The 22147-nt window shown below is 68.7% G+C and overlaps 1 protein-coding gene across 1 annotated transcript in view; it reads left to right on the forward strand.

Moving 5' to 3' along the window:
- The window catches only part of LOC136996232 (adhesion G protein-coupled receptor E5-like), a 22548-nt gene extending 1167 nt beyond the window's left edge, over nucleotides 1-21381 (forward strand). Inside the window, 16 exon segments of the mRNA XM_067317157.1 lie at nucleotides 85-225; nucleotides 1349-1478; nucleotides 4365-4482; nucleotides 4484-4577; nucleotides 5979-6104; nucleotides 8748-8924; nucleotides 9659-9766; nucleotides 12007-12224; nucleotides 13389-13559; nucleotides 14920-15111; nucleotides 16400-16620; nucleotides 17656-17722; nucleotides 18458-18549; nucleotides 20057-20225; nucleotides 21012-21116; nucleotides 21227-21381. Coding sequence (XP_067173258.1) covers nucleotides 85-225; nucleotides 1349-1478; nucleotides 4365-4482; nucleotides 4484-4577; nucleotides 5979-6104; nucleotides 8748-8924; nucleotides 9659-9766; nucleotides 12007-12224; nucleotides 13389-13559; nucleotides 14920-15111; nucleotides 16400-16620; nucleotides 17656-17722; nucleotides 18458-18549; nucleotides 20057-20225; nucleotides 21012-21116; nucleotides 21227-21253 — 2156 coding nt within the window. The 3' untranslated portion in view covers nucleotides 21254-21381.
- Nucleotides 21382-22147: the final 766 nt, after the last annotated feature.

The raw sequence follows: 22147 nt of genomic DNA on the forward strand, positions 1-22147 counted from the left end.
TGGGGACCCAGGCTGGGGGGGGGGGGGCACGGAAGCGGTGGGGGGGGGGGGGGCCGGGGGGGTGACGGGGCCTCGTCGGCGCAGACGTTAACGAGTGCACGGAGCAGCCCCCCCCCGCCGCCTGCGGCCGCAACCGCGAGTGCCGCAACACCCGCGGCAGCTACGACTGCGTCTGCGTCGCCGGCTACCGGGAGCCCCCCCCGGGCGAGGGCGAGGACTGCCTCGGTACGGGCCCCCCCCCCCCCGGGACCCCCCAACCCCCCCTGGAACCCCCCAACCCCCCCCCCGGGACCCCGAACCCCCCCCGGGACCCCCGAACCCCCCTGGAACCCCCCAACCCCCCCAGGACCCGTGAGCCCCCCCCGGGGCAACGGGAGCGACTGCCTTGGTACCGTGACCCCCAACCCCCCCCCCCGGGGACCCCCCCCAATCCCCCTGGGACCCCTGAAACCCCCTGGGACCCCCCAACCCCCCCCCCCCAGGTACTGCGAACCCCCCCCGGGTGATGGGGACTATCTGGGTACCAGCACCCCTGACCCCCCCCCAGGACCCCTCCCGGGACCCCCCCCAACCCCCCAGGACCCCTGAACCCCCCCCAGGACCCCCAACCATCCTGGGACCCCCCCAATCCCCCCAGGACCCTGAACCCCCCCCCGGGACCCCCAACCATCCTGGGACCCCCCCCAATCCCCCAGGACCCCTGAACCCCCCCCCAGGACCCCCAACCATCCTAGGACCCCCCCAATCCCCCCAGGACCCCTGAACCCCCCCCCCGGGCAATGGGGGCAACTGCTTCGGTACCAGGACCCCCAAAATCCCCCTTGGGACCCCTAAAACTCCCCCCGGCTTCCCTGGGTGCTGGGGGGGGGGGGGAGGATGGGTCCCGGACGCCTGGGTCCCTGGGGGGGGGTGTTTGGGGGGGGTCCCGGACATCTGGGTCCCCGGGGGGGGAAGCAGGGGGGCGTTGGGGGGGTCCCGGACGCCTGGGTCCCGGGGGGGAAGCAGGGGGGCGTTGGGGGGGGGTCCTGGACGCCTGGGTCCCCGGGGGGGGAGGGGGGCGTTGGGGGGGTCCCGGACGCCTGGGTCCCCGGGGGGAAGCAGGGGGGCGTTGGGGGGGGGTCCTGGACGCCTGGGTCCCCGGGGGGGGAGGGGGGCGTTGGGGGGGTCCCGGACGCCTGGGTCCCCGGGGGGGAAGCAGGGGGGCGTTGGGGGGGGTCCCGGACGCCTGGGTCCCCGGGGGAGGGGGGGGCGTTGGGGGGGTCCGGACGCCTGGGTCCCCGGGGGGGGGGGAGGGGGGCGTTGGGGGGGTCCCGGACGCCTGGGCCCGGCGCTGAGACTCGGGGCGCAGACGTGGACGAGTGCGTGATGGAGCCGGCGCGCTGCGGGCGGGGGGCCGAGTGCATCAACACCCCCGGGAGCTACCAGTGCCGCTGCCCCCCCCGGCTACACCGCTGCCCCCCCCGACGGCGCCTGCCTCGGTGAGAGCCCCCGAATCCCCCCCCGGGACCCCACAACCCCCCAAATCCCCCCTGGGACCCCACAACCCCCCAATACCCCCCAGGACCCCCCAAATACCCCCCAGCACCCACAAACCCCCAAATCCCCCCCCCGGGACCCCCCAAATACCCCCCGGGACCCCACAAACCCCCAATACCCCCTGGGACCCCCCAAATCCCCCCCAGGACCCCACAACCCCCAAATACCCCCCCCAGGACCCCTGAATACCCCTGGGACCCCTGAACCCTCCCGGGACCCCACAACCCCCAAATCCCCCCGGGACCCCCCAAATATCCCTGGGACCCCCCCAAACACCCCCCGGGACCCCACAACCCCCGAATACCCCCCGGGACCCCCCAATACCCCCTGGGACCCCCCCAACCCCACCCTGGGACTCCAGGACCCCCCAAATCTCCCCTGAGACTCCTGTTTCCCCCCCCAACCCACCCCTGAGACCCCCAAATCCCCCCCAGGGCCCCTGTTCCCCATCCTGGGACCCCAGGACCCCTGAATCCCCCCCCTGGACCCCCAAATCCCCCCCCTGGACCCCCATACACCACTCTGGGACCCCCCACATCCCCCCCCCGGGACACTGAGTCCTCCTGGACCCCATGTTCCCCTTAGGACCCCCAAATCCTCTGGGGTCCCCCCCAATAATCCCCCCCCCGGGACCTCTGAATCCCCCCCCAGGACCCCTAAATGCTCCTGACCCCCAGATCCTCTTGGACCCCCCCAACCCTCCCCAGGACCCCTGAATCCTCCCGGACCCCTGTAACCCCCCCCCATGGCCCCCATACACCCCCCTGGGGACCCCCAAATCCCCTTGGGAACCCCCCAGTGTCCCATCCCCCCCCAGGACCCCCTCAGCCCCCCAGGTCCCCCCGTAGCCCCCCAACATCCCCCCCGGGACCCCAACAACCCTCTGGGCCCCCCCATCTCCCCCCTCTTTAACGGGGAGGGGTCAAAGTTGGGGGGCTGCAGCCAGTTCTGGGGGGGTGCCAGCCCCCCCTCCCCCGTGGGGTCCGTGTCGTGGCATGTTATCGCGTGTTGTGGCGTGTTGCTGCCCCCCCCCCCCCCCCCCGCACACTGTGGTGGGAGGAAGTGGCTCAAGGAGGCCCAGGGTGGGGGGGCCCGGACGCCTTGGGCCCCTTGGGCGGGGGGGGGAGGGGGGGGAAGTCCTGGCCCAGCCTCGTTTCCCTCCCCGGCGCTGCGTGCGAGAGCGGGGGGGGTGAGCGTGCGAGGGCCCCGCGGGCACCGTTGTGCAAAACGCGTGCGTGCAAATGGGCAGCACCGTGCACGAGCGTGCGAGGGCCCCGCGGGTGTGAGTGTGACGGTGCCGGGCCCTCGTGCAAACGCGCTGTCCCCTTCGCCGGTGCGCACAAGCGTGCAAGGGCCCGGCAGGCAGTGTGCAAAGTGCTCGTGTGCAAACCTGCCTTGTTCACCAATGCACAAGCGTGCGAGGGCCTGGCAGGTGCAGCGTGCAAAGTGCTCATGTGCAAACGTGCCTTGTTCACCAATGCACAAGCGTGCGAGGGCCTGGCAGGTGCAGCGTGCAAAGTGCTTGTGTGCAACATGCCTTGTTCACAATGCACAAGCGTGCGAGGGCCTGGCAGGTGCAGTGTGCAAAGTGCTCGTGTGCAAACGTGCCTTGTTCACCAATGCACAAGCGTGTGAGGGCCTGGCAGGTGCAGCGTGCAAAGTGCTCGTGTGCAAACGTGCCTTGTTCACCAATGCACAAGCATGTGAGGGCCTGGCAGGTGCAGCGTGCAAAGTGCTTGTGTGCAACATGCCTTGTTCACCAATGCACAAGCGTGCGAGGGCCTGCAGGCACCGTGTGCAAAGTGCTCGTGTGCAATCGGCCTTGTTCACCAATGCACAAGTGTGCAAGGGACCGGCAGACACCATGTGCAAAGCGCTCGTGTGCAATCGTGCCTTGTTCACCAATGCACAAGCGCGCGAGGGACCGGCAGGCAGTGTGCAAAGTGCTCATGTGCAAAGCTGCCTTGTTCACCAATGCACAAGCGTGCGAGGGCCCGGCAGGGCACAGTGTGCAAAGCAATCGTGTGCAATCGTGCCTTGTTCACCAATGCACAAGTGTACGAGGGACCGGCAGGTGCAGTGTGCAAAGTGCTCGTGTGCAAAGCTGCCTTGTTCACCAATGCACAAGCGTGCGAGGGGCCTGGCAGGTTCAGCGTGCAAAGTGCTCGTGTGCAAACGTGCCTTGTTCACCAATGCATGCGAGGTCGGTGCAGACTCAGGTGCTGTTGTGCAAAGCGCTCGTGTGCAAACATCCCATCTTCTTTGCTGGTGCATGCAAGCGTGCAAGGAGTTTCCAGGCACTGTTGTGGAAAGTGCTCGTGTGCAGCGTGCCGTCTTGTCCACTGTTGTGCACAGGCGTGCGAGGCCCGGCAGGCCCAGACGCCGTTGTGCAAAGTGCTCACGTGCAATCGTGCCTTGTTCACCGATGCACAAGCGTGCGAGGGCCTTGCAGCCCCAGCTGCTGTTGTGCAAAGTGCTCGTGTGCAAACACGCCATCTTGTTTGCTGTTGTGCACAAGCGTGCAAGGGAACCTGCAGGCACCGTTGTGCAAAAGCGTTTGTGTATCGATGCGCCTTGCTCACCGATGCACAAGCGTGTGACGGCTCTGTTAGGCTCAGGCACCGCTGTGCAAAGCGCTCGCGTGCAAATGTGCAGTTTGTTCACCCTAGTGCATGAGCGTGCAAGGGCTCTGCCATGCACAAGCGTGCAAGCTCTGCACCCGTGAGCGTGCAAGGTTTCTCGTGCGCGTGTCCCCCCCCCACGCGTGAGCGCGCAGGCCCCCCTGCATGCCCCCACGTGCCGGTTCCGCCCGCGCTCGGCATGGCGAGCCCCGTGCCACCGCCGCGGGTGTGCTTGCACGCGAGCGTGCCGCCCGGCGCCCTGAGGCCCGGCGCTCTCGTTGCAGACGTGGACGAGTGCCAGGCCAGCCCCGAGCTGTGCCGCTCCGCACGGGCTCTGCGTCAACCGCCCGGGCGGCTTCGCCTGCGCCTGCGCGCCCGGCTTCGGGAAGAGCTCCCGCGACCCGCTGCACGTGTGCACAGGTAGCGTGCACGGCGACAGGATCCCCGTGCTTGCAAGCCAGGCATGCACGGGGAGTGGATCCCCATGGGGACACGCCAGGCGTGCACGGGGAGCGGATCCCCATGGGGACACGCCAGGTGTGCACAGGGACCAGATCCTGGTGCTTGCACGCCAGCTGTGCACGGAGAGCGGATCCCCGTGGGGTCATGCCAGGTGTGCACGGGGCTTACATGGATCCTGGTGCTTGCATGCCAGGCGTGCACGGAGAGCGGATCCCCATGGGGACACGCCAGGTGTGCACAGGGGACCAGATCCTGGTGACTGCATGCCAGGTGTGCACAGGGACCGGATCCTGGTGCTTGCACGCCAGGTGTGCACAGGGATGTGGATCCTGGTGCTTGCACACCAAGCATGCACGGGGACACGGATCCTGGTGCTTGCACGCCAGGCATTCATGGGGACCGGATCCTGGTGCTTGCACACCAGGCATTCATGGGGACCGGATCCTTGTGCTTGCACGCCAGGTGTGCACAGGGATGTGGATCCTGGTGCTTGCACGCCAGGTGTTCATGGGGACCGGATCCTGGTGCTTGCACGCCAGATGTGCACAAGGATGTGGATCCTGGTGCTTGCACGCCAGGTGTGCATGGGGATGTGGATCCTGATGATTGCACACCAAGCGTGCACAGGGATGTGGATCCTGGTGCTTGCACACCAAGCATGCACGGGGACACGGATCCTGGTGCTTGCACGCCAGGCATTCATGGGGACCGGATCCTGGTGCTTGCACACCAGGCATTCATGGGGACCGGATCCTTGTGCTTGCACGCCAGGTGTGCACAGGGATGTGGATCCTGGTGCTTGCACGCCAGGTGTTCATGGGGACCGGATCCTGGTGCTTGCACGCCAGATGTGCACAAGGATGTGGATCCTGGTGCTTGCACGCCAGGTGTGCATGGGGATGTGGATCCTGATGATTGCACACCAAGCGTGCACAGGGATGTGGATCCTGGTGCTTGCACGCCAGGCGTGCACGGGGACTGGATCCTGGTGTGTGCACACCAGGTGTGCCCGCGGACACAGATCCTGGTGCTTGCACGCCAGGTGTGCATGGGGATGTGGATCCTGGTGCTTGCACGCCAGGCGTGCACGGGGACTGGATCCTGGTGTGTGCACACCAGGTGTGCCCACGGACACAGATCCTGGTGCTTGCACGCCAGGTGTGCATGGGGATGTGGATCCTGGTGCTTGCACACCAGGCGTGCATGGGGACCGGATCCTGGTGCTTGCACGCCAGGTGTGCACAAGGATGTGGATCCTGGTGCTTGCACACCAGGCATGCATGGGGACCGGATCCTGGTGCTTGCACGCCAGGCGTGCACGGGGGCCAGCGTCCCCCTCGCTCACGCGTGTCCCCGCAGACGTGGACGAGTGCCGGCAGCCCGTGTGCGGGGCCGTGGCCCGGTGCCACAACACGGCGGGCTCGTACGCGTGCGTGTGCCCCCCGGGGCAGGGCGTGTGGCTCGCCGGCCGCGCCGCGTGCGAGAGTAAGTGGCGCCTCGCACGGGGCTGCTGCGCTCACGCGTGCGTTTGCACGTGGCAGCGCTCGGGTGTGTGCACGTGTGTCAGTGGCTTGCACAGAGCTGCTGCGCTCACACATGCGTTTGCACATGGGAGTGCTCGTGTGTCAGTGGCTTGCACAGAGCTGGTGCACTCACGTGTGCATTTGCACGTGGGAGTGCTCGTGTGTGTGTACGTGTGTCAGTGGCTTGCACAGAGCTGGTGCACTCACGTGTGCATTTGCACGTGGGAGTGCTCATGTGTGTGCACGTGTGTCAGTGGCTTGCACAGAGCTGGTGCACTCACGTGTGCATTTGCACGTGGGAGTGCTCGTGTGTGCACGTGTGTCGGTGGCTTGCACGGGGCTGGTGTGCTCACGTGTGTGTTTGCACTTGCGAGTGCTTGTGCGTGTGCGCACGTGCGTCGGTGGCTTGCACCGAGCTGGCGCGCTCCCGTGTGCGTTTGCACGCGGGAGCGCTCACACGCGTGCGCGTGCGTCGGTGCCTTGCACGGACCCGTCGGGCTCCTGCGGAGTTTTGCACACGTGCCGCTTTGCACACGGCGTCGTTCGCCCCCGCGTGCGTGTGCACGAGCCGCCTGCGCACGGCTGGGGGCGTTTCGCACGCACGCGCGTGACTTTGCACCCGGCCGCCTTTGCACGTGCGCGCGCACGAGCATTTTGCACGGGGCGCAGGCGGCGCCTTGCACCCGCGTTGCACACTCGCGTGCGAGCGGGAGCCCTCGTGCGCAGAGGGGGCGTTTGCACGCTCGCCGCTTGCACACACACACACACACACGCACCCCGGGCGCCGTGCGAGGCCCTCGCACACTCGTGTGGCACGGGGACGTGCGAGGGGCCTGGCTGTCCCCAACGCTGCTCCATGTGTGTCCCCCCCCCCCCCCAGATGAGACGCTTGCCCCCGCTGCCACCAGAGCTGTGTCCCGACGGGCAGGTGAGGGGGGACGTGGCACCCCTAGGGGGACCCTGGGGGGGAGGGGACACGTCACCTCGGGGGGGTCCCTATGGTCTGGGGGGGGACATGTCACCTCAGGGGGTGCCTATAGTCTTTGGGGGGGGACATGTCACCTTAGGGGGTCCCTATGGTCTGGGGAGGGGACATGTCACCTTGGGGGGTCCCTGGGGGGGGACATGTCACCTTAGGGGGTCCCTATGGCCTTGGGGGGGTGACGTGTCACCATAGGGGGACCTTGGGGGGTGGCACGTCATCTTAGGGGGTGCCTATAGTCTTTGGGGGGGGGACATGTCACCTTAGGGGGGTCCCTATGGCCTTGAGGGGGGGACATGTCGCCATAGGGGGACCCTGGGGGGTGGCATGTCACCTTAGGGGGTCCCTATGGCCTTGGGGGGGGGGGACACATGTCACCATAGGGGGACCTTGGGGCGGGTGACATGTCACCTTAAGGGGTGCCTATAGTCTGGGGGGGGGACATGTCACCTTAGGGGGTCCCTATGGCCTTGGGGGGGGACATGTCACCTTAGGGGGACCCTGGGGGGTGACATGTCACCTTGGCGGAGGCCCTGGGGGGGGGGGAGGAAACGTGTCACCTTCGGGTGTCCCCAGAGCCCTGGGAGGGGGATTGCGGCACGGGGAGGGGGGGGTCCCCGCTTCCGGGGGGGGGGGTCGGTGCCAGCGCGGGGGTCCCGGTGCCCCCCCCCCAGGCGCCCTGCGCGGTGACGGAGACGCTGGCCCGGCTCTACGGGGAGCTGCAGGGGGGCTGGAGCCCCGCGAGTTCCTGCAGGTGGGGGGGGGGCCCGGGGGGGGGGAGACCTGGGGGGGGGCCCTTGGGTGGGGGGGCTCTGGGGTGCTTGGGGGGCCCTTGGGTGGAGGCCCTGGGGGGGTCTCTTGGGTGGGGGGGTCTGGAGGTGGCCTTGGGGGGGTCCCTTGGGTGCAGGGGGGGGTCTTGGGGGGGGGTCATTTAGGAGGGAAATTTGGGGGGGGTCTGGGGGGGGGTCCCCAGCAGTCAGGGGAAATTTGGGGGGGTCTGAGGGGGTCCTAGAGGTCCTGGAGTTTTTTTGGGGGGGGGGGGCTCAGGGGCCCTGGGGGGGGTCCTGAAGGGGTCCCAAAGGTGCAGGGAGGTTTGGGGGGGTCCTGGGGGGGTCCCAGAGGCGCAGGGGGGTTTGGGGGGGTCCGGGGGTTTTGGGGGGTCCCGGAGGCACAGGGGGGCTCCCGGGGGTCCTGGGGGGTCCCGGAGGTGCAGGGGGTTTTGGGGGGGGGGTCCTGGGGGTTTTGGGGGGTCTTGGAGGCCCAGGGGGGTTTGGGGGGGTCCTGGGGGGGTCCCAGAGGCGCAGGGGGTTTGGGGGGGTCCCGGGGGTTTTGGGGGGTCCCGGAGGCACAGGGGGGGCTCCCGGGGGTCCTGGGGGGTCCCGGAGGTGCAGGGGGGTTTTGGGGGGGGTCCTGGGGGTTTTGGGGGGTCTTGGAGGCCCAGGGGGGTTTGGGGGGGGTCCTGGGGGGTCCCGGAGGTGCAGGGGGACTTTGGGGGGGTCTGGGGGGTTTGAGGGGTCCCAGAGGTGCAGGGGGGTTTGGGGGGGTCCCGGGGGTTTTGGGGGGTCCCGGACATGCGGGGGGGTGGCAGCGGTGGCGGTGTCCCCCCCCCCCCCCCAAACGCAGGCGCTGGTGGACATCCTGGACGGGGCGCTGGGCCCGGGGACGCCGGGGCCGGCGGCGGCGGCGCGTCACCGTCACCGCGAGGTCACCGCGCTGCTGGCCGCCACCGAGGAGCTGGTGCGGAGGGCGGCGCCCGCCTGCCCGAGGCCACCGTCACCGTCACCTCCGCCAACGGCACAGGTGGCCCCTCGCGGTGTCCCCGTCCCCTATGGTGTCCCCATCCCCTATGGTGTCCCTCGCGGTGTCCCCTCACGGTGTCCCTGTCCCCTATGGTGTCCCCTTGCAGTGTCCCCATCCCTATGGTGTCCCTGTCCCTTATGGCGTTCTCTTATGGTGTCTCCTCCTGGTGTCCCTGTCCCCGTCCTCCATGGTGTCCCTGTCCCCACGGTGTCCCCTTGCGAGGTGTCCCCCGTTCCCACGGTTGTCCCCATCCTTCATGGTGTCCCCATCCTCCACAGTGTCCCTGTCCCCACGGTGTCCCCTTGCGAGGTCCCCATCCCCATAGTGTCCCTGTCCCCTTGGTGTCCCCATGGTGTCCCTGTCCCCAACCCCATAGCATCCCTGTCCCCACGGTGTCCCTGTCCCCCTTGGGTGTCCCCTTGCCGTTGTCCCTGTCTGCCACAGTGTCCCTGTTCCCCACGGTGTCCCCAACCCCATGGTGTCCCTGTCCCCACGGTGTCCCCAACCCCGCAGTGTCCCTGTCCCCCTGGGTGTCCCCTTGCCATGTCCCCGTTCCCCATGGTGTCCCCATCCCCATGGTGTCCCTTGTGAGGTCCCCGTCCCCACGATGTCCCCGTCCCCCCACGGGTGCCCCCCCGCAGCATCCAGCCTGTCCCCTGCTGCCCCCCCCCGCCCGCGTGCCATGTCCCCGGCGGCGGGGGGGGTGACGTCGTCCCCGTCCCCATCCCCGGCAGAGCTGCGGCTGGCCGTGCGCCACGGCCCCCCCCGCGGCCCCCTGCGCCTGCAGGACCCCCAGGTGCAGCTGGAGGTGCCCGGAGAGGTGGCCGCGGACGGGGACACCGGTACGGGGGGGGGGGGACACACGGCCGGGGACAGCTCCAGGGGGTTGGGGGGGGGGGCCGAGGGTCCTGGGGCTCCTGGGAGGTATCTGGGGGGGTCTGGAGGGTCCCTAGGGTGCTGGAGGGGGTCCTGGAGGTTCCTGGGGTGCATTTGGGGGGGTCTCTAGGGTGCTGGGGGGGTCTCTAGGGTGCTGGGGGGGGTCTTGGAGGTTCCTGGGGTGGGTTCGGGGGGGGTCTTTAGGGTGCTGGGGGGGTCCTGGGACTCATGGGAGGTATCTGGGGGGATCCCTAGGGTGCTGGGGGGGTCTTGGAGGTTCCTGGGGTGGGTTTGGGGGGGTCTTTAGGGTGCTGGGGGGTCCTGGGGCTCCTGGGAGGTATCTGGGGGGGTCTCTAGGGTGCTGGGGGGGGTCTTGGAGGTCCCTGGGGTGGGTCTGGGGGGTCCCTAGGGTGCTGGGGGGGGTCTTGGAGGTTCCTGGGGTGGATTTGGGGGGGGTCCCTAGGGTGCTGGGGGGTCCTGGGGCTCATGGGAGGTATCTGGGGGGATCCCTAGGGTGCTGGGGGGAGTCTTGGAGGTTCCTGGGGTGGATTCGGGGGGTCCCTAGGGTGCTGGGGGGATCCTGGGGCTCCTGGGAGGTATCTGGGGGGATCCCTAGGGTGCTGGGGGGGGTCTTGGAGGTTCCTGGGGTGGGTCTGGGGGGTCCCTAGGGTGCTGGGGGGGGTCTTGGAGGTTCCTGGGGTGGATTTGGGGGGGTCCCTAGGGTGCTGGGGGGTCCTGGGACTCATGGGAGGTATCTGGGGGGATCCCTAGGGTGCTGGGGGGGTCTTGGAGGTTCCTGGGGTGGGTTTGGGGGGGTCTTTAGGGTGCTGGGGGGTCCTGGGGCTCCTGGGAGGTATCTGGGGGGGTCTCTAGGGTGCTGGGGGGGGTCTTGGAGGTCCCTGGGGTGGGTCTGGGGGGTCCCTAGGGTGCTGGGGGGGGTCTTGGAGGTTCCTGGGGTGGGTTCGGGTGGGGTCTTTAGGGTGCTGGGGGGATCTGGAGGTTCCTGGGGTGGGTGCTGGGGGGGTCCCTAGGGTGCTGGGGGGGTCCTGGGGCTCATGGGAGGTATCTGGGGGGGGTCTGGAGGGTCCCTAGGGTGCTGGAGGGGGTCCTGGAGGTTTCTGGGGTGCATTTGGGGGGGTCCCTAGGGTGCTGGGGGGGGTCTCTAGGGTGCTGGGGGGGGTCTTGGAGGTTCCTGGGGTGGGTTCGGGGGGGTCTTTAGGGTGCTGGGGGGATCTGGAGGTTCCTGGGGTGGGTGCTGGGGGGGTCCCTAGGGTGCTGGGGGGGTCCTGGGACTCATGGGAGGTATCTGGGGGGATCCCTAGGGTGCTGGGGGGGTCTTGGAGGTTCCTGGGGTGGGTTTGGGGGGGTCTTTAGGGTGCTGGGGGGTCCTGGGGCTCCTGGGAGGTATCTGGGGAGGTCTCTAGGGTGCTGGGGGGGGTCTTGGAGGTCCCTGGGGTGGGTCTGGGGGGTCCCTAGAGTGCTGGGGGGGGTCTTGGAGGTCCCTGGGGTGGGTCTGGGGGGTCCCTAGGGTGCTGGGGGGGGTCTTGGAGGTTCCTGGGGTGGGTTTGGGGGGGTCCCTAGGGTGCTGGGGGGTCCTGGGGCTCATGGGAGGTATCTGGGGGGATCCCTAGGGTGCTGGGGGGGGTCTTGGAGGTTCCTGGGGTGGATTTGGGGGGGTCCCTAGGGTGCTGGGGGGTCCTGGGGCTCCTGGGAGGTATCTGGGGGGATCCCTAGGGTGCTGGGGGGGGTCTTGGAGGTTCCTGGGGTGGGTCTGGGGGGGTCCCTAGGATGCTGGGGGGGTCCCAAGGGTGCTGGGGGGGATCCTGGGGCTCCTGGGAGGTATCTGGGGGGGTCCCTAGGGTGCTGGGGGGGGGGGGTCTTGTAGGTCCCTGGGGGGTTCTGGGGGGGTTCCTAGGGTGCTGGTGGGGTCTGGAGCTCCCTGGGGTGGGTCTGGGGGGGTCCCTAGGGTGCTGGGGGGGTCCTGGGGCTCATGAGAGGTATCTGGGGGGATCCCTAGGGTGCTGGGGGGGGGAATCTTGTAGGTCCCTGGGGGGTTCTGGGGGGGTTCCTAGGGTGCTGGGGGGGATCTGGAGGTCCCTGGGGGGGGAGTTGGGGGGTCCGTAGGGAGCTGGGGGGCTCCAGGGGGGTTTGGGGGGCTCCGGGGGGGTTCAGGGGTTGGGGGTGTCAGCGCGTCCCCCCCCCGCAGGCTGGGCGCTGGCGGCCCTGCTCTCGGCGCCGGCGCTGGGCCGGGCGCTGGAGGGGGCGGCGCGGGTGCGCTGGGGGGGCTGGGAGCGCCTGGGCCCCCCCGGGGCGCGGGGCCCCCCCTCCTACCGCCTCCTCTCGCCCGTGGCCTCCGCCTTCGTCGCCCGGCCCCGGCCCCCCGGCCCCGCCGGCGTCGCCCTCCGCTTCGCCCACCCGCCCCCGGTGAGGCGGGGACCCTCTTGGGGGGGGACAGGGACCCCCAAAGGGGCTGGGGACCCTCAGAAGGGGCTGGGGACCCCCAAAGGGGATGGGGACCCCCTTGGGAGGGGATGGCGACCCCCAAAAGGAGATGGGGATCATTGGGAGGGGATGGGGACCCCCCCAAAGGGGACATGGACCCCCAAAGGGGCTGGGGACCCTCTTGGGGGGGGGGAGGGGGACCCCCAAAGGGGGAGGGGGACCCCAAAAGGAGATTGGGACCCCCAAAGGGGATGGGGATCATTGGGAAGGGAGAGGGACCCCCAAAAGGGGATGGGGACCCCCAAAGGGGATGGGGATCATTGAGAGGGGACGAGGACCCCCAAAGGGGGCAGGGACCCTCAGGAGGGGCTGGGGACCCTCAAAGCGGATGGGGACCCCCCTTAGGAGGGAACGGGGACCCCAAAAGGGGATGGGGACCCCAAAAAGGGGATGGGGGTCATTGGGAGGGGACAGGGACCCCCCCAAGAGAGGACAGGGACCCCCAAAGGGGATGGGGATCATCAGGAGGGGACAAGGACCCCCAAAGGGGACAGGGAAGCTCAGGAGGAGACAGGGACGCCCAAAAGGGGATGGGGATCATTGGGAGGGGACAGCAACCCCCAAAGGGGATGGGGACCATTGGGAGGGGATGGGGACCATTGGGAGGGGATGGGGACCCCCAAAAGGGGACAGGGACCCCCAAAAGGGGATGGGGACCCTCAGGAAGGGACAGGAACCCAGGTAGGGGATGAGGACCCTCCCAGGGTGACAAGGACACCCCCAAGGGGGATGCTCCCCCCCCACCAGGTTGAGAGGAACCCCCCCCCCGAAAGCATGGGACACCCCCTCCCCAAGAGACTTGGGGACCCTCTTGGGACCCCAAAGGGGGACAGAGCCACCCCCCAGGGTGATGGGGACCCCCCCAGGGTGATGGGGCACTCCCAAAGGGACACAGGACCCCCCCAGGGTGACGGGAGACCCCATGGGGGATGTGGGGCACCCCCAAAGGGGGATGGGGGACCCCCCAGGGGACGCATAAAGGGGCTGGGACCCCCAAGCCCCCCCCCCGCCATGGGAGAAGAGCACCCTTGGGTCCCCCCCATGCAAGGTGGAGGGGCCCCCGCTGACCCCCCCCCGGCCCCCCAGGACCCCCGGCGCGGCGGGGAGCTGCTCTGCGCCTTCTGGCACCCCGAGCACCAGGTGTGGGCCACCGACGGGTGCCGGGTGGTGGCCACGGCCAGCGACCCCCCCGGCAGCGCCTGCGCCTGCGACCACCTCACCAGCTTCGCCGTGCTCCTCGCCTTCTACGAGCCCCAGGTGGGGGGGCCCCGAACCCCCCCGGGACCCCTGAAACCCCCCTGGGACCCCCAAACCCCCCAGGACCCCTGAAACCCCCCTGGGACCCACCAAAACCCCCCTGGGACTCCTGGGACCCCCTGGAACCCCCAAACCCCCCTGGGACCCCTGCACTCCCCCCGCACCCCCTGAAACCCCCCCATGACCCCCCAAACCCTCCTGGGACTCCTGGGACCCTCTGGAACCCCCCAAAACCCCCTGGGACCCTCAAACACCCCCTGGACCCCCTGAAACCCTCCTGCAACCCTCAAAACCCCCCTGGGACTCCTGGGACCCCCTGGAACCCCCAAACCCCCCTGGGACCCCCAAAACCCCCCCCGGACCCCCTGAAACCCCCCTGGGACCCCCAAAACCCCCAGGACCCCTGAAACCTCCCTGGGACCCCTGAAACCCCCCCATGACCCCCCAAACCCTCCTGGGACTCCTGGGACCCTCTGGAACCCCCCAAAACCCCCTGGGACCCTCAAACACCCCCAGGCCCCCTGAAACCCTCCTGCAACCCTCAAAACCCCCCTGGGACTCTTGGGATCCCTCCGGGATCCCCAAAACCCCCCTGGGACTCCTGGGACCCCCTGGATCCCCTGAAACCCCCCAGGACCCCCAAAACCCCCAGACCCCCTGAAACCCTCCTGTGACCCCCCCCCAAAACCCCCCTGGGACTCCTGGGACCCCCCTGGGATCCCCAAAACCCTCCTGGGACTCTTGGGACCCCCTGGATCCCCTGAAGACCCCCAGGACCCCCGAAACCCCCCTGGACCCCCTGAAACCCTCCTGGGACCCTCAAAACCCCCCTGGGACTCTTGGGACCCCACTGGGATCCCCCAACCCCCCCCCCCCGGACCTCCCAAAACCCTTCTGGGACCCCCTGGGACCCCCCAAACCTCCCCTGGGATCCCTGAAGCCCCTCTGGGACCCCTGAAACCCCCTGGGATCCCCCAAACCCTTCCTAGGACCCCTGGGAGCCCCTAGGGCCCCCCCAAAATCCTCCCCAACCCTCTGAAACCCCCCCAAGACCCCCCCAAAATCCCCCCCCAGGGCTTTGTATTAGCCCCCAAACCACCCCTGCAGCTTGGGTATCTACCAGGACTCCTGGGACCCCCAAAACCCCCCTAGGACCCCCCCAGCCCCATGCGGGACCCCCCCAGACCCCCATGGGACACCCTAGAGCACCCTAAGGACCCCTTTGCCCCCCCGGACTCCTGGGTCCCCTGAGCCTCATGGGGAAACTGAGGCACGGCGGGGCGGGGAAGGACCCAGGCGTCTGGGTCCCCTGTGGCCGTGGGGGGGGTCTGACGTCCTCGTGTCCCGTCCCCCCCCCCAGGCGTGGGCCCTGGACGTGGTGACGAAGGTGGGGCTGTCGCTGTCGCTGCTGTGCCTGCTGCTGGCCATCGTCACCTTCGTGCTGTGCCGGGCGCTGCAGGGGCCGCGCACCACCATCCACCTGCACCTCTGCGCCTGCCTCTTCGTGGCCCACGGCACCTTCCTGCTGGGCGTCGAGCGCACCGCCAACCGGGTGCGGCCCCCGGGCGGGCAAGGGCGGGCGAGGGCGGGCGCGGGTGTGCAAGGGCGTGCGAGGGTGTGCAAGGGTGGGCGAGGGGCTGCGGTGGGGTTTGCACGGGGCTGGCTGCAAACGGGGAGGCTGCGGGCGTGCACGTGCGAGGGGGGGTCCTCGTGCAAGGCGAGCGTGCAAGGGCTGTGTGCTTGCTGGTCGTGGAGGGAAGGGGGGTATCGTGCACGTGCAAGGGGGGGTCCTCGTGCGAGGTGAGCGTGCAAGGGCTGTGTGCTTGCTGGTCGTGGAGGGAAGGGGGGTATCGTGCACGTGCAAGGGGGGGGCGCATGTGCAAGGGGGGCGCAGGGGGGCGCAGGGGGGCTGGTGCTCGCAGGGGGTGCGGAAGGGAAGGTTACGGGGCGCTCGTGCAAGGGGGATGCAGCGCCGTGCGCACCCCGTGCGGGTCTCCGTGCGCGGCCCTGTGCGTGACCCATGCGCGGCCCCGTGCGAGTCCCCGTGCGATTCCCCACGCAAGTCCCCGTGTGTGGCCCCGTGCGAGTCCCCGTGCGATTCCCCACGCAAGTCCCCATGTGCGGCCCCGTGCCAGTCCCCGTGCGCGGCCCCATGTGAGTCCCCATGCAAGTCCCCGTGCGAGTCCCCGTGCGCGGCCCCATGCGAGTCCCCATGTGAGTCCCTGTGCGAGTCCCTGTGCAAGTCCCTGTGCGAGTCCCTTTGCAAGGCCCCATGTGAGTCCCCGTGCAAATCCCCATGCGTGGCCCCGTGCGAGTCCCCGTGTGAGTCCTGGTGCATGCATTGGCGGTGCAGGTGGCATGTGGGTCCCCATGCGAGTCCCCGTGTGAGTCCCTGTGCAAGTCCCCGTGCGAGTCCCCATGTGAGTCCCCGTGCAAGCCCCTGTGCGTGGCCTGTGCGGGTCCCTGTGCGAGTCCCTGTGCAAGTCCCCATGCAAGTCCCCCGTGTGAGTCCCCGTGCAAGTCCTGGTGCAAGTCCCTGTGCAAGTCCCTGTGCAAGTCCCCGTGCGAGTCCCCGTGCAAGGCCCCATGCGAGTCCCCATGTGCACCCTGTGCGGGTCCCCGTGCGCGGCCCTGTGTGAGTCCCTGTGTGCAGCCCCATGCGAGGCCCCGTGCAGGTCCCCATGCGGGTCCCCGTGCGAGTCCCCATGTGAGGCGTGCGTGCGAGTCGCAGTGCGATTCGCGGTGCGTGCGTCGGCGGCGCAGGCGGCGTGCGCGTCCCCGTGCGCGTGCCCGTGCGCGTCCCCGTGCGAGCCGCGGTGCGATCCGGGGTGCGTGCGCAGGCGGCGTGCGCGGCGGTGGCGGGGCTGCTGCACTTCTCCTTCGTGGCCGCCTTCTGCTGGATGGGCCTGGAGGGGCTGCACCTCTACGTGCTGCTGGTGCGCGTCTTCGCCCCCGCGGCGCTGCGGCCCCGGCACCTGCTGCTCGCCGGCTACGGGCCGCCCGCCCTCGTCGTCGCCGTCGCCGCCGCCATCTTCCCCCAGGGCTACGGCACCGAGCAGCAGTGAGTGACGCCCCCCCCACCCCCGCGGGAGACCCCCCCCCGTGCGAGAGACCCCTCGTGTGAGATTCCCCTCGTGTGAGAGTTCCCTTGTGCGAGAGACCCCCCCCGTGCGAGAGACCCCTCGTGCAAGAGACCCCCCCCCATGCGAGATCCCCCCTTGTGTGAGAGACCCCCCAATGTGAGATCCCCCCTCGTGCGAGATCCCCCTCGTGCAGGATCCCCTCGTGTGAGATCCCCCTTGTGCGAGAGACCCCCCTCGTGCGAGATCCCCCCTCGTGCGAGACCCCCCCGTGCGAGAGACCCCTCGTGTGAAAGCCCCCTTGTGCAAGAGCTCCCTCGTGCAAGATCCCCTCATGCGAGATCGCCTCATGGGAAATCCCCTCGTGCAAGATCCCCTCGTGCGAGTGCTCCCTCATGAGAGCTCCCTTGTGCAAGAGCCCCCTCATACAAGATCCCCTCGTGTGAGATCCCCTCGTGCGAGATCCCCTCGTGCAAGATCCCCTCATGCGAGATCCCCCCCGTGCAAGAGACCCCTTGTGCAAGAGACCCTCCTCGTGTGAGATCCCCTTATGTGAGAGCTCCCTCATGCAAGATCCCCCCCATGCGAGACCCCCTCATGCGAGACCCCCTCGTGCGAGATCCCCTCGTGCGAGACCCCTAGTGCGAGATCCCCTCATACAAGATCCCCTCGTACAAGATCCCCTCGTGCGAGACCCCTCGTGCAAGATCCCCTCATACAAGATCCCCTCATACAAGATCCCCTCGTGCAAGATCCCCTCGTGCAAGATCCCCTCGTGCGAGATCCCCTCATACAAGATCCCCTCGTACAAGATCCCCTTGTGCAGGATCCCCCTCGCACGTGCAGGGCCCCGGGCAGCCGTCGCGCCTGCGTCGTCCCCCCCGGCACAGAGCAGCGCCCCGGCCCGGCCCGGCCCCCCCCAGTGCTCCCAGTTCCCCCAGTGCCCCGGCGCCCCCCCCCGTCCTGCCCCCCCCCCAGTGTCCCCAGTGTCCCCAGTGTCCCCGCGCCGTCCCCAGCTGCTGGCTGTCGCTGGAGCGTGGCTTCCGCTGGAGCTTCCGGGCGCCCGTCTGCATCATCATCGCGGTGAGCACGCGGGTCCCCCCCCCGGTGTCCCCCTGTGTCCCCTGGTGTCCCCTCATGTCCCCCTGTGTCCCCCCCCCCGGTGTCCCCCCATGTCCCCCCCGTGTCCTTCCCCGCCTCCCCCCAGGTCCCTTCCTGTCCCCATGGCCCTGGTGTCACTCAGCCCCCTGTGTCCCCCCCCCTTGTCCCCTGTGTCACCAAGCCCCATGTCCCATATATCCCTGGTGTCACTCACCCTGTGTCCCCAGTGTCACCCCATGTCCCCCCCTTGTCCCCTGTGTCACTGAGCCCCATGTCCCCATATGTCCCCAGTGTCACTCAGCCCCCAGTGTCCCCTCACATCCCTGGTGTCACTCACTCTGCCCCCCCCGTGTCCCCCCCCTTGTCCCCTGTGTCACTGAGCCCCGTGTCCCCATATATCCCTGGTGTCACCCTGTGTCCCCAGTGTCACCCCATGTCCCCCCCTTGTCCCCTGTGTCACTGAGCCCCATGTCCCCATATGTCCCCAGTGTCACTCAGCCCCCAGTGTCCCCTCACATCCCTGGTGTCACTCACTCTGTCCCCCCCCCGTGTCCCCCCCTTGTCCCCTGTGTCACTGAGCCCTGTGTCCCCATATATCCCTGGTGTCACCCTGTGTCCTCAGTGTCACCCCGTGTCCCCCCCCTTGTCCCCTGTGTCACTGAGCCCTGTGTCCCCATATGTCCCTGGTGTCGCTCACCCCGTGTCCCCTGTCCCCAGATCAACGCCATCATCTTCGTCATCACCATCTGGAAGCTGGTGCAGAAGTTCAGCGACATCAACCCTGACATGGGGCACCTGCGGAGGATGAGGTGGGACACGGGGGACACGGGGGGCACGGGGGGGCAGGGGGGGCACAAGGGCAGCAGGGGCCCTCGTGCGAGCGCTTGGCAGGAGGCGTGCAAATCCCTCGTGCGAGGGGGAGGCTCCCCGGGTGAGAAGGCCCCTTGTGCAAGGAGGTCGCTTGTGCAAGGAGGTCCCTTGTGTGAGGAGGTCCCTCGTGCAGGGAGGTCCCTTGTGCAGGGAGGTCCCTTGTGAGAGGAGATCCCTTGTGCAAGGTGGTCCCTCGTGCAAGGAGGTCCCTTGTGCAAAGACATCCCTTGTGCAAGGAAGTCCCTCGTGCAAGGTGGTTTCTCCTGCAACGAGACTGCTCTTGTGCAAGGAAGTTGCTTGTGCAAGGAGATTGCTTGTGCGAGAAGGTCCCTCGTGCGAGGAGGTCCCTTGTGCAAGGAGGCCCCTCATGCAAGGTGATTTCTCCTGCAACAAGACTCTGCTCTTGTGTGAGGAAGTTGCTTGGGCGAGGAGGTCCCTGGTGCAAGGAGGTTCCTTGTGCAAATACATCCCTCATGTGAGGAGGTCCCTAGTGCAAGGAGGTTCCTTGTGCAAAGAGATCCCTTGTGCAAATACATCCCCCGTGCGAGGAGATCCCTGGTGCAAGGAGGTTCCTTGTGCAAAGAGATCCCTTGTGCAAATACATCCCTGGTGCGAGGAGGTCCCTGGTGCGAGGAGATCCCTGGTGCAAGGAAGTCCCTTGTGCAAATACATCCCTCGTGTGAGGAGGTCCCTCGTGCAAGGAGATCCCTGGTGCAAGGAAGTCCCTTGTGCAAATACATCCCTCGTGTGAGGAGGTCCCTCGTGCAAGGAGATCCCTTGTGCAAATACATCCTCCGTGCAAGGAGGTCCCTTGTGCAAGGAGGTCCCTCGTGCAAGGAGGTCCCTTGTGCAAATACATCCTCCGTGCAAGGAGGTCCCTTGTGCAAGGAGGTCCCTCGTGCAAGGAGGTCCCTTGTGCAAATACATCCCTGGTGCGAGGAGGCCCCTCGTGCAAGGAGATCCCTGGTGCAAGGAGGTCCCTTGTGCAAATACATCCCTGGTGCGAGGAGGCCCCTCGTGCAAGGAGGTCCCTGGTGCAAGGAGATCCCTTGTGCAAATACATCCTCCGTGCAAGGAGATCCCTCGTGCAAGGAGATCCCTCCTGCGAGGAGGCCCCTGGTGTGAGGAGGTCCCTTGTGCAAATACATCCCTGGTGTGAGGAGGTCCCTGGTGCAAGGAGGTCCCTCGTGCAAGGAGGTTCCTTGTGCAAATACATCCCTCGTGCAAGGAGATCCCTGGTGCAAGGAGATCCCTGGCACGAGGAGGCCCCCGGTGCACGAGGCCCTTCCCCGTGCGAGGGCCTTGCCGCAAGGACTCCCCCGGGGCCGGGAGGAAAAGCCCCGGCGCGAGGGGGTGCCGCCGCCTGCCGGTGGGCGCGGGACCCCCCCCCCCCGTGCGAGGCCCGTGCGAGCCGCCCCCTGTGTTGTCCCCCCCCCCCGGCCGCAGGGTGATGACGGTGACGGCGGTGGCACAGCTCTGCCTGCTGGGCACCACGTGGGTGCTGGGGCTCTTCCAGCTGGGGCCGCGCTCGCTCGCCCTCTCCTACCTCTTCACGCTGCTCAACTGCACCCAGGGCGTCTTCATCCTCGTGCTGCACTGCCTGGCGCACCGGCAGGTGGGGGCCCCCGCGTGTCGTGTCCCCCCCCCCCGGCACCTGATCTGCACCTGGCGGGGTCGCGGCGTCCTCGGGCGTGGGACGGGGGGGGGCGTTGGGGGTCCTCGTGCAACGGGGTCCTTGTGCAACGGGGTCCTCGTGCAGCGGGGTGTCCCTGTGCATCGGGGGGGTCCTCGTGCAATGGGGTCCTGGTGCAAATGGGGTCCTCATGCAGCAGGGTGTCTCTGTGCACTGGGGGGGGGGTCCTCGTGCATTGGGGGTCCTTGTGCAACGGGGTCCTCGTGCAATGGGGTCCTCGTGCAGCAGGGTGTCTCTGTGCATCAGGGGGGTCCTCATGCAATGGGGGTCCTCGTGCAGCAGGGTGTCTCTGTGCATTGGGGGGGTCCTTGTGCATTGGGGGTCCTTGTGCATCAGGGTGTCCCTGTGCATCGGGGGGGGTCCTCGTGCAATGGGGTCCTTGTGCAAGGGGTCCTGGTGCAATGGGGTCCTCATGCAGCAGGGTGTCTCTGTGCACTGGGGGGGGGGTCCTCGTGCAACAGGGTCCTCGTGCAATGGGGTCCTTGTGCATCAGGGTGTCCTTGTGCATCGGGGGGGTCCTCGTGCAACGGGGTCCTTGTGCAATTGGGTCCTCATGCAATGGACCCCTCGTGCAATGGGCCCCTCGTGCGTGGGGCCCCTCGTGCAATGGGGTTCTTGTGCAATGGGCCCCTCGTGCAGTGGGGTCCTCGTGCACCAGGCCCCTCGTGCGCGGACCTCTCGTGCGAGGCGTGCGGTGCCGCGGCGCAGGTGCGGGACATGTACCGGGCCTGGCTGTGCCCCGGCGCCAAGCGCTACTCCGAGTTCAGCACCTCCAGCACCAGCGGCGGCGGCGGCGGCGGCAGCAGCACGCGGGTGAGCGCCCGGACGCCTGGGCCCCTCCGCGGCGGGATGGGGGGGCGCAGGGGGGGCGGCGTGTCCCCCCCCCCCTCCCCGGCCCCGCTGACCCCCTGCTGCGCCCGCAGGTGCCCCGCCAGGAGTCGGGCATGTAGCCGTGCGAGGCCCCTTGCACGAGGGGGGGGGGGGGTCCGTGCCCCCCCCCCCCCGGCTCACGCCAGCACTTTCCTGCTTCAGCCGCGGTACGGGACCCTCCTGCCTCCTTCGTGTCCCCTCCCCCCCCCCAACCCGGGCACCCATGGGTGCCCCCCCCCCCACGCCGGGGTGCCCCTTTGGGTGCCCCCTGGGGGGGGGGAGGGGGCGGCGTGGTTTTTTTTTGATAATTATTAAAAATATTTTCACCTTTCACAAGGACCCGGGCGTCCGGGGCTGATGGGGCCCCCGCGCCCTCCCAGTGCCCCCCCCAGGGCTCCCAGTGCCCCCCAGTGCTCCCAGTTCCCCTCCCAGTGCCCCCCAGTGCTCCCAGTGCTCCCAGTGCCCCCCAGTGCTCCCAGTTCCCCTCCCAGTGCCCCCCCCAGGGCTCCCAGTGCCCCCCAGGGCTTCCAGTGCTCCCAGTTCCCCTCCCAGTGCCCCCCCGGGGCTCCCAGTGCCCCCCCAGGGCTCCCAGGGCTCCCAGTTCCCCTCCCAGTGCCCCCCCCCCAGGGCTCCCAGTGCCCCCCAGTGCTCCCAGTTCCCTTCCCAGTGCTCCTCAGGGCACCCAGTGCTCCCAGTGTCCCCCCAGTGCCCCCCAGTGCTCCCAGTTCCCTTCCCAGTGCCCCCCCAGTGCTCCCAGTTCCCTTCCAGTGCTCCCTCAGGGCACCCAGTGCTCCCAGTGTCCCCCAGTGCCCCCCAGTGCTCCCAGTTCCCTTCCCAGTGCCCCCCCAGTGCTCCCAGTGCCCCCCAGTCTATGGGGGGGAGGGGCCCATGGGGGCTATGAGGATCCCATAGGGGCTGCGGGGGACCCATAGGTGTTATGTGGGTCCCTTGAAGGCTATAGGGGGTCCTAGGGT

This window comes from Apteryx mantelli, unplaced genomic scaffold, assembly GCF_036417845.1.
Source record: "Apteryx mantelli isolate bAptMan1 unplaced genomic scaffold, bAptMan1.hap1 HAP1_SCAFFOLD_269, whole genome shotgun sequence".
Taxonomy (NCBI): domain Eukaryota; kingdom Metazoa; phylum Chordata; class Aves; order Apterygiformes; family Apterygidae; genus Apteryx; species Apteryx mantelli.